Here is an 11,714-nt window from a genome sequence, read left to right as displayed (position 1 = left end):
TCCACCTACTGTACGATTTAAGGAAATTAACTCGCGGTTTTTAGATTAGACTGCCTGTTTTGCACGGTTATTTTAAAATACAAAATATTTGCACGATAAACTACAAATCTGGGATCCGTTAAGCATGTCTGCTTGGTAACTCATCGCTTCTATCTGGGATCGAGTGGGCAGTAGTTTTTGCGCCGGGATACGGAAGTCTAGTGCAGGGCGTTGTAATAATTCTACTCCATTGACTACAGATCTGTTTCCTGGTACCGTCTGACGGTTCTGATCGGAAGCCGGGATCCGGAGATCGATAAAGCGTCCCCCTAGTTGATAATGGCAGAAGAGACCGCGACGAGGCTTAGAATTCTGGGGTAGAAACTCGGTGAACTCCGGTTCTGTTATTATCAACGCAAAAAGAAGATATGCATGTTAATAATCCAAACACGCTTGACAAATGCCAACTTTTGTTCGGTATATCGACATTTTTACTTGTATTTATTTAATTAAAAACAAAACACACACACACAAAAACGGAGTCTTTAAAAAAGAAGTTGTTTTTATAGGAAGCGAAGTCCGGGATAGTTTGTTAGCAATAACGCTTATGATAATATTTACAGTGTTTTCCTGTGCTTTATTACACTTTGTTGTGCTTGTACAACGGGACACTTTCATAAGAGCCCCCCTCTCTCCGTGCTGTAGGTACCCTGGCTCGCTGGGTGAGTCCTCGGCTCTTGACGCGGCTCTGGATGCGGGTGCGAGGAGTGTAGAGTTTACTGGTCTATGCAGCTGGTTGGTTGCACAGCTGAAGAGTGTGTGTCCCTCCATTGAGGAGAGCATTAGCCCAACACAGGGTGAGAGCCAGCACTGACTACCATTACAACTACTGATATTACAGTGAAAACAGTGGCGCTGGATTTAGTGTTCCTATTGAACACTCTGAGAAAGGCGTCCAGTGGAAACGTTTGTAATTGAATTCATTACGTTTCTCTCAGTGTTTTTATTGATTTAATTATGTTTCTCTCAGTGTTCTAGTGAATTCATTAAGTTTCTCTCAGTGTTTTTATTGAATTCATTAAGTTTCTCTCAGTGTTCTAGTGAATTCATTACGTTTCTCTCAGTGTTTTTATTGAATTCATTATGTTTCTCTCAGTGTTCTAGTGAATTCATTAAGTTTCTCTCAGTGTTTTTATTGAATTCCTTATGTTTCTCTCAGTGTTCTAGTGAATTCATTAAGTTTCTCTCAGTGTTCTAGTGAATTCATTAAGTTTCTCTCAGTGTTTTTATTGAATTCATTATGTTTCTCTCAGTGTTCTAGTGAATTCATTAAGTTTCTCTCAGTGTTTTTATTGAATTCATTATGTTTCTCTCAGTGTTCTAGTGAATTCATTAAGTTTCTCTCAGTGTTCTAGTGAATTCATTAAGTTTCTCTCAGTGGTTTTATTGAATTCATTAAGTTTCTCTCAGTGTTTTTATTGATTTAATTATGTTTCTCTCAGTGTTCTAGTGAATTCATTATGTTTCTCTCAGTGTTTTTATTGAATTCATTAAGTTTCTCTCAGTGTTCTAGTGAATTCATTATGTTTCTCTCAGTGTTCTAGTGAATTCATTAAGTTTCTCTCAGTGTTTTTATTGAATTCATTATGTTTCTCTCAGTGTTCTAGTGAATTCATTAAGTTTCTCTCAGTGTTCTAGTGAATTCATTAAGTTTCTCTCAGTGGTTTTATTGAATTCATTAAGTTTCTCTCAGTGTTTTTATTGATTTAATTATGTTTCTCTCAGTGTTCTAGTGAATTCATTATGTTTCTCTCAGTGTTCTAGTGAATTCATTAAGTTTCTCTCAGTGTTTTTATTGAATTCATTAAGTTTCTCAGTGTTTTTATTGAATTCATTGTTTCTCTGTGTTCTAGTGAATTCATTAAGTTTCTCTCAGTGTTTTTATTGAATTCATTATGTTTCTCTCAGTGTTCTAGTGAATTCATTAAGTTTCTCTCAGTGTTTTTATTGAATTCATTATGTTTCTCTCAGTGTTCTAGTGAATTCATTAAGTTTCTCTCAGTGTTCTAGTGAATTCATTAAGTTTCTCTCAGTGGTTTTATTGAATTCATTAAGTTTCTCTCAGTGTTTTTATTATTATTTATTATTATTATTATTATTATTTTATTGATTTAATTATGTTTCTCTCAGTGTTCTAGTGAATTCATTATGTTTCTCTCAGTGTTTTTATTGAATTCATTAAGTTTCTCTCAGTGTTCTAGTGAATTCATTATGTTTCTCTCAGTGTTCTAGTGAATTCATTAAGTTTCTCTCAGTGTTTTTATTGAATTCATTATGTTTCTCTCAGTGTTCTAGTGAATTCATTAAGTTTCTCTCAGTGTTCTAGTGAATTCATTAAGTTTCTCTCAGTGTTTTTATTGAATTCATTAAGTTTCTCAGTGTTTTTATTGAATTCATTGTTTCTCTGTGTTCTAGTGAATTCATTAAGTTTCTCTCAGTGTTCTAGTGAATTCATTAAGTTTCTCTCAGTGTTCTAGTGAATTCATTAAGTTTCTCTCAGTGTTCTAGTGAATTCATTACGTTTCTCTGTGTTTCTAACCTCATGAGGTTGTGCTGCAGTCATAGCTGAGTGTTAAGGCAGTGTCTCAGTGCTGACCTGTTGACCCTTTGACCACTGCCCTCTGGTGTCCTGCACAGGTCCGGAGGAGGCGGACAGCTTTCAGCTTGAGGTGAGTGGCGTGGTCAGCGAGCTGCACTGCCCCTACACAGCCCTGACCACTGGAGAAGTGACCACGAGGCTGACCAGCAGGGACAACTGTCACAACCTGCTGGGTAAGTCCCTGCCACACAGCACTAGGGCTGTCTATCTATCTATATTACATTTTGTGTTTCTGTCTCTTTATTCAGTGTCTTCAAAATTAAAACATTTAGTAAAACATTTGTCATTAAAAAAAAGTTGGTTTATTTTATTGCTTCAATTTAAGACACTGAGAAAACCAGTGAAACCAGTGAAACCCCCCCGTCCCGTCCTTGCAGGGTTCCTAATTTCAGAGCTGCAGGCGGCGCGTGTCCTCAAGGCAAGAGAGCCCCTCCCAGTGGAGACAGATGGAGGGAAGGCCAGGGGGGAGATTCAACTCATCTGTCAGGCCCTGGAGATCGAACCCAAGTCCCTCCACAACCCAGCCCTGCTCACTGAGGTTCAGAACACGGTGAGCCATTAGCTGCCTGTCCCAGCTCTGTGAATATAGAGTCAGTTATTCAGCAAGTTACCTGTATATTCTAATATTCATATTTGAACCAATGGGCTGACATGCAGCATTCTGTTGAGAATAGGACGTTATTATTAGTCAGATATTGTATTATTCAGTGTACATTTCATTATGCCTATTGTAACACAGTCCGTTATCAATACAGTGGTGTGCAGGACAGAATTTATTATCCTCTGATAATAATTCTTTGTATGCCTGTGCTGTGGTGTATCTGTGTATTTGTGTGTCTGTATTTTTGTATTTGCCTGAGTATCTGTGTTGTGTATTTAGGTGTCTGTGTTGTGTATTGATGTGTGTGTCTCTGTGTTGTGTATTGATGTGTGTCTCTGTGTTGTGTATTGCTGTGTGTCTCTGTGTTGTGTATTGATGTGTGTGACTCTGTGTTGTGTATTGCTGTGTGTCTCTGTGTTGTGTATTGCTGTGTGTCTCTGTGTTGTGTATTGATGTGTGTGACTCTGTGTTGTGTATTGCTGTGTGTCTCTGTGTTGTGTATTGATGTGTGTGTCTCTGTGTTGTGTATTGCTGTGTGTGTCTCTGTGTTGTGTATTGCTGTGTGTCTCTGTGTTGTGTATTGGTGTGTGTGTCTGTGTTGTGTATTGATGTGTGTGTCTCTGTGTTGTGTATTGCTGTGTGTCTTTGTTGTGGATTGATGTGTGTCTCTGTGTTGTGTATTGATGTGTGTGTCTCTGTGTTGTGTATTGGTGTGTGTGTCTCTGTGTTGTGTATTGGTGTGTGTGTCTCTGTGTTGTGTGTTGGTGTGTGTGTCTGTGCTGTGTATTGCTGTGTGTCTCTGTGTTGTGTATTGGTGTGTGTGTCTGTGTTGTGTATTGATGTGTGTGTCTCTGTGTTGTGTATTGCTGTGTGTCTGTGTTGTGTATTGATGTGTGTGTCTCTGTGTTGTGTGTCTCTGTGTTGTGTATTGGTGTGTGTGTCTCTGTGTTGTGTATTGATGTTTGTGTCTCTGTGTTGTGTATTGATGTGTGTGTCTCTGTGTTGTGTATTGATGTGTCTCTGTGTTGTGTGTCTCTGTGTTGTGTATTGATGTGTGTCTCTGTGTTGTGTATTGATGTGTGTGTCTCTGTGTTGTGTATTGATGTGTGTCTCTGTGTTGTGTGTCTCTGTGTTGTGTATTGATGTGTGTCTCTGTGTTGTGTGTCTCTGTGTTGTGTATTGGTGTGTGTGTCTCTGTGTTGTGTGTCTCTGTGTTGTGTATTGGTGTGTGTGTCTCTGTGTTGTGTATTGATGTGTGTGTCTCTGTGCTGTGTATTGATGTGTGTCTCTGTGTTGTGTGTCTCTGTGTTGTGTATTGATGTGTGTGTCTCTGTGTTGTGTATTGATGTGTGTCTCTGTGTTGTGTATTGATGTGTGTGTCTCTGTGTTGTGTGTCTCTGTGTTGTGTATTGATGTGTGTGTCTCTGTGTTGTGTATTGATGTGTGCGTCTCTGTGTTTCCTCTGCAGGTGTCCCTGCGTCTCCACAGTCTCCCTGACAGTGCGGTGATGAACCCTCTTCTCAAGAGGCAGCTGGACCCCGAGCTCTGGGTACGAGATCACAGTCCAGGGATTCACTAGGGGGCACTCACAGATTCAATTTGCATTGATATGGGAACTCTGATCTAGACCTGTTGAGTAGCGTGCAGTAAGTGCGCAGTTTCTGTGCAGTAAGCGCGCAGTTTCTGTCCACAGGGTCAGCTGGCTGCAGTGAGCCAGGCTCTCCGGGTGGAGTACGAGTGCCGCATGCGCATGCTGATCAAACGTTTCCAGGTCACAGTGCAGTCCTTCCACTGGGGAGAGCGGGGCGAGGTGAGAGAATATACCCTCCACCCTATACACTGCACCCTATACACTATGCACTATACACTATACACTGCACACTATACACTATACCCTGCACACTATACACTGCACACTATACCCTGCACACTTTACACTATACACTGCACACTATACCCTGCACCCTGCACACTAGACACTATACACTATACACTGCACCCTGCACACTAGACACTATACACTATACACTGCACCCTGCACACTAGACACTATGCACTATGCACTATACACTGCACACTATACACTATACCCTGCACCCTGCACACTATACACTGCACACTATACCCTGCACCCTGCACACTTTACACTATACACTGCACACTATACACTGCACACTATACCCTGCACACTATACACTGCACACTATACCCTGCACCCTGCACACTATACATTCCCCCTCACTTCTCTCTCTCTCAGGCCCGCAGTCACTCCATGTCCTCAGTGGTCTTCCCTCTCGAAGCCGCTCTCTCGTCCGTCTCCCTGGTGTCTCTGTCCCACCTGCTAGCGGCTCGCGAGGACGCGTCCCGCATAGTGAAGACAAGCAGCGGGTCGTCCCGGCTGGGGACAAGCTGCGCCGTCAACAAGGTGGGCGATCTCTATGGCTCTTTATAGCCCTGCTGTCAGATCATTACAAAAGACCTCTGCAGGGATGCAAATAAGACTCCTGCTGCACAGCAGTGTCACCCAGTCCAGGTTTTACTACGAGCTTGATTAGCCCCAGTGTGTGCAGGTAACAAGCTCAGGTGTGCAACAGGAGTCTTATTTCCATTCCTGTATTATTATTATTATTATTATTATTATTATTATTATTATTATTATTATTATTATTATTACAGGAATGGATTAAGTCTATTGCATAGCAGTGTCACCTATTCCAGGATTTATTACGAGCTTGATTAGCCTACAGTGTGTCTAGGTAGCAAGCTCAGGTGTGTCTTAATAAACTCATAGTAAAAACCAGGAGTGGATCAAACTGCTGTACAATGTAGGTCTAATTGCATCCCTGGAATCCGATTCTATCTCTCTGTGTTGTCCACTCACCTCCCCCTCCTCCCCCCCCCCCCCCCCCCCCCCAGATTCTGATGGGCAGTGTTCCTGATCGGGGGGGCCGCCCCGGGGAGATCGAGCACCCCATGCCATCCTGGGAGAGGCGCAGAGAGGGAGGGCACCCGCAGCACCAGCAGAAACGCTCGGGAAAGAAGCGGAGAGACAAGTAAAGGTGCAATCCCTTTCCGAAACACCGGGTGGCAGCAGAGCCTCAGTAATGTGGTGTAAAGGGAGGGGGGGGCGTCTCAGTTAGAGAAAGTTTGAGCTCTGATGAAACCCCCGAGTGCTTAACTAAAAATAAAATTCATGCGGATCGATTATAGTAAGATTAGAAAATATATATATATTTTATATATATTTCTTTTTTTTCATTAAAAATTTTATATATAAATAATTCAAGTAAACGTTTGATCACCAAAGATAAAGAATATTTACTTGAATGTGTTTACATTTGCCTCCCTTACTGTTGAATAGAAGGAGTTTATTTTAGTAAAAGATTGTAACTTTAGTAGGGTAAATACTAGGGGTGTCGCGATTTAGTGTGTATCGGTGAATCATGATGCTTTCTTTACATGATGTACCGTATCTTTAAGCACTTTGTGATGGTGGTCCACTATGAAAGGCGCTATATAAAATAAAGATGGATTTTTATTCTAATACATTTCTGCAGTGTGTGTTTGGACTCACCTGTTTTGTAGAGTTTCAGTCAGTAAGTTGTCAAGCTACAGATTTGTCTTGCATGTTTCCCTAATAAACTTTTTGATGCATTTTCCGTGGCTATGTAGTAGCATTACATTTTTGTTTAAATTTAGGGTTACCAGAGTGAAAAACCGCAGTTAAAATAAGTATATAATAACAGAATCGAAATTAAAAAATATATATAACATTTTAAATCAGTTATAAAAACAACTCTGTTAATCAAAACACAACAGGGACTAACTAAAAGGCCAACTTGGATAACATTTAAAAAAAAATTAAAACTAGCCATGGTCCAGGAAGTTAAACAGAATATTAATTACTGAACACATCGTCAGAATGATTCAAAACAAGTAATCCATAAGTTTCTTTATTTTATTTTGGTATACTAAATTACTGTGCTGTCAACTTGCTGAGCACACTGCTACAATTTTGTGAATACAAAATAAATGTAAATTGAAAACTGAGACTACCCCAGTTTTCCCGCGAGCCTTGCTGTTGATTTGTTTACGCGCACACTGTATGGCACAACCAGGCTACGTACACGTCATATAATAAAACTTACACATCGCCCCGATAGCCAATCAGGGATTTCATTTTGGAGCAGCTGGGGCGGGAGTGGGACTCGGACTAAGAAGGAGGATTAGACCGGGAAAGAGACAGAGCGCAAGTCTGAGGGGAGATGTTGAGGCACTGAGCGCGAGTCTGAGGGGAGAAGTTGAGGCACTGAGCGCGAGTCTGAGGGGAAATGTTGAGGCACTGAGCGCGAGTCTGAGGGGAGAAGTTGAGGCACTGAGCGCGAGTCTGAGGGGAGAAGCTGAGGCACTGAGCGCGAGACTGAGGGGAGATGTTGAGGCACTGAGCGCGAGTCTGAGGGGAGAAGCTGAGGCACTGAGCGCGAGACTGAGGGGAGATGTTGAGGCACTGAGCGCGAGTCTGAGGGGAGAAGTTGAGGCACTGAGCGCGAGACTGAGGGGAGATGTTGAGGCACTGAGCGCGAGTCTGAGGGGAGAAGTTGAGGCACTGAGCACGAGTCTGAGGGGAGAAGCTGAGGCACTGAGCGCGAGACTGAGGGGAGAAGTTGAGGCACTGAGCGCGAGTCTGAGGGGAGAAGCTGAGGCACTGAGCGCGAGTCTGAGGGGAGAAGTTGAGGCACTGAGCGTGAGACTGAGGGGAGAAGTTGAGGCACTGAGCGCGAGTCTGAGGGGAGTTCAGAGCCGCAGTGAAAGCACCGTTAGAAAACCCTGAGTAAAGCCAGGTATTATTAAATCGGACTAATTTCTAGAATGTATAATATTATACATAGTTTACGTTTTTGTTTTTATAAACTCAAGTAGGAGACTGAATATCCGATTAACTGTGTTAAAATATCAATTTAGTCTGAACTAAAATGCGTGTTTGTTTATGTACGCGCGGCACTTCTAATGTCAGGCTGTGTTTTTCACGGTAACAGAGAAAAACATACAGCCTTATAGCTAGGGGTCTACTTAAATCGCGGTAAATTTACGGAATTTTTCACGGGTATGTTGCGGAATAAAATTAGGATTTCGCGGACATGTTTAAACATTAAATAAACCTAAGTAGACAGTATTTCAGAACACTATAAAGCCTAAAACAGAGTGCTGTCATTTGTTAAAGGCGAGTATGCAGCATCCCCCTGCGTTGACTTGCCCATACATTGAGACTGCACGTCTCCATCCACTGAAATGGAAGTTAAGGCAAAGCTTTGCCAAGTTATACAGATGTGAAAATCGATTAGAAACAGCCCAAAAACTTGGTTACACAAGGGCATCTGGCATACTTTAATAAAGGCAATGTATGCAGCACGTTCGATGTCATGTTATTTGTCCCATCCAATAATTTATTTTATTAGTACCGAGTCAAAACAAAGAAGACGTGGCTATTCGGGTCTAAAATTCAAACTGTAAGCAGCAGGTTGAAGCGAGGTGGCTGTGCTGGATCATTTTAGTACTACTGATTTAACTTGCAGACAGGAATACTTCTTGTCTGGGCTGACTTTCCAGTTTGTTTTCTGAAAGCTGCTGTTTATTTTACGTTCTGTTCAGCAGCCTCTGAAGTAGCCGTTTGTTTAATGTGTGATTCTGAAGCTAAATAGCGATCGATCGTATTTTCTCCAAATACACATTAAGATATGGAAAACAATTACCTCAGTCTGCATGTAGTTTATTTGGGAAATATCTTGAAACGAATATCATCAGCCGAAATATAGTTTGCTTTCTTTGTCGTCCATTTCTACTATTTTACCTCCAATGCTGAAAACTAGATTTTAGTAACCTAAATCAAAACAATGCAGAACCAACTTTGTCCCGCCCCCTCCTGCACAGTATGTCACATAAAAGCAGTAAAGACGCACTGATTAAAAGGTTGTCATTTGAATAGTAAACAAGAACGTTAACTGCTTTGGAGAATTTATTTTGTAAATGTTACTTTTGGACATTTTTTGTTTGTTTTTTGCTTAAGTGCAATGCACACGGGACGGCGAAGGAATAAAAATGGGCTATCTACAGAAGGAAGATATGTCACTTGCGTTGTGCAGTAGTTCATTTAAACAAGTTTTTTTTTTCTCTCAGTACTTGTTTGTATTCTTTGGCTGCTAAGAGGTGAATTTCGCGGTGACCCCTCAATTTCATGATTTCCGCGAAATCCGCGAACTCGCGATTTAGGTAGGCCCCTGGGGAAGGAGAGGAGACGTTTATAGGGATGTCTTTGTGGTAAAAATAAGTCGTATCCAGACCTGAATTTGAATCAGACACAGCACTCAAGTGACCGGTACCGCTGAGGACCTGAGGCTGACTGAAGAAAGCGAGGAGGACTGAACGAAAACAATTTACCTGGCCGCACAGACATTTTGTGGAAGAGACGCTGGAACAGAGTGAGTACCGAATATTGTCATTCACTAGAAACTGTACATTTTCGTTAGGTATACACTTCAGTCTGATAATGTTTTTTTTAAAAAAAATCTTAGTAACGATACGTCGCTGTATCTGCTGCATTGCATAATTTATATATTGTTTCGCTATACTGTATTTTGTAAATATGTTTTATTGATTATGTCGACCTTATAATAAAGCTTAAGGATGACATCTATTCAGACACTTATAAATGGGCTCATTTACACAATAAACTGCTTTTTTTGTTTTGTTTGGTTTTGTTTTGTTTCTGTATTGGCACAGCAAACGCCTGCAACTTATGCCATAATACCTCTCTGACTTCGTCGTTGTAGTTTCTTTAAGGTTGTGTCTGAAGCACACTGTAAACCGTTTTTTTTCCCCTGAGCTTTTCCCTAGAGTACAAACAATACCGTTACTCATTTTGCGCGTAGTATGAATGAATATGTGCCGGTGTCATGGCAAATTGTAAATTGTTAATACAACAAAACACGTTAAAATACACCAAGAGGTTTGTATCTGGCCTACTTTCAGCACGCTGAAAATGATCAAAACTTTTAAGCAACGTACTAATTGTATTAAACAAATATGGATTACGTTTATTCCTACCTTAAATTAAGTTTTCTATTACTGTTCCTGAGAATCTCTTTCATCGCTGTCACTTATTAGCAGTTCATTACGATCAAGCTGCTCCTCGGCTTCAATGGCAATGACAGAGACCCTATCTATCTATCTATCTATCTATCTATCTATCTATCTATCTATCTATCTATCTATCTATCTATCTATCTACCTACCTACCTATCTATCTATCTATCTATCTATCTATCTATCTATCTATCTATCTTAGGCATTTTTTTTATAAGGGAATGGCTGAAATGAAAACACTATCTTAGATAGATAGATAGATAATTAAACCATACTTTGTTTTATTTTGTTTACTGTAAAGGTTATGTTTTTAATCACATGCAGATCAATGTAATATAAAGCATCCAGAGATGATAAAGAACACAAGCTAGAAACGTGTCAGCATTATGATTACATACCAAAAAAAAAAAAAAAAAAAAAACGGCGCAAATATTAATAGCAAGTTTCATCACATTATAATTGATTGTGTTTATTAATGTTTATCATTATTTCTGGGTAATTACTAAATCATTCAAAGATAGTAATTTACTTTTGAATTTACCCCAGTAGTATTTCGCACAGGGTTATTTGAATACAGTGTGTAACTGGTTATAATATATAATATTCCTTGTGGTGGACAAATTAGTAGTTGGAGGCACTGAGCTCATTTATACCAGTGATATTCCTGACAACATAGAGACTGAGGCAAGGAGCTCACCTTGGCCCACGGATACACACTAACCCAGGGCCAGTCAGACACCCATTCATTAGGCTGGAAGGGGTGTTAGTTATATTATGCATTTGCCATAGTTTACCCTGGTTTGCCATGTTTTTAAATTTGCTTTGTCATACTATTCTGTGCAGTGCGTACCTGTGCTTTACCATGCTTTCGCTGTGCTTTATTACACTTTGCTGTGTTTTTACTATGGGAAACCTATATAACATAAGGGCTAGTTTACCATGGTTTGTTTTTTTAAATATGCTTTGCAATGCAGTACCATGCTTTCACTGTGTTTTCTTACACTTTGTTTTTACTGTGGGGCATTTTTTATAAGGGAATGGCTGAAATGAAAACACTTGAATACTTTTAAATTTAAATTATATCTTTTAATGTTAGGCGACCCCCCCTCCCCCTCTGACCCCCCCCCTCCATCGTACACAATTGTGTCAAAAAATAATCCCCCCTCCAAAAAAATATTAATGCAATTTACAAATAAATCTGTACAAACTTGATAAAAAATATTCCGATATCAAATATCACAGAGATATATTACTGTAGAAACAACAGCATCAGATTGTCTTTATCCTAGAGTGAGGGACACAGTTCATTGTAAATGACTGTACTATCAGCTGAAT

General features: G+C 40.3%; 1 protein-coding gene across 3 annotated transcripts; it reads left to right on the top strand.

The window, feature by feature from the left end:
* The first annotated feature begins 155 nt into the window (after positions 1-155).
* LOC117415513 (protein FAM98A) lies at positions 156-6,902 on the top strand. Of its 3 annotated transcripts, none has more exons than XM_059026626.1 (8): positions 156-356; positions 685-836; positions 2,677-2,811; positions 3,016-3,188; positions 4,708-4,788; positions 4,920-5,049; positions 5,497-5,664; positions 6,156-6,902. In XM_059026626.1, the coding sequence occupies exons 1-8, from the start codon at positions 319-321 to the stop codon at positions 6,176-6,178; spliced, it is 900 nt and encodes a 299-aa protein (XP_058882609.1). In that variant the 5' UTR covers positions 156-318; the 3' UTR covers positions 6,179-6,902. The 3 variants fall into 3 exon arrangements, with proteins under 3 accessions (XP_058882609.1, XP_058882608.1, XP_058882607.1); XM_059026625.1 differs by having other exon boundaries at positions 157-456; positions 4,933-5,049; XM_059026624.1 differs by having other exon boundaries at positions 158-356; positions 4,933-5,049.
* Positions 6,903-11,714: the final 4,812 nt, after the last annotated feature.

This window comes from Acipenser ruthenus, chromosome 7 (genome assembly GCF_902713425.1).
Source record: "Acipenser ruthenus chromosome 7, fAciRut3.2 maternal haplotype, whole genome shotgun sequence".
Taxonomy (NCBI): domain Eukaryota; kingdom Metazoa; phylum Chordata; class Actinopteri; order Acipenseriformes; family Acipenseridae; genus Acipenser; species Acipenser ruthenus.
Note: the sequence above shows the minus strand (reverse complement) of the source record. Positions and strands in the feature narration are given on the sequence as shown.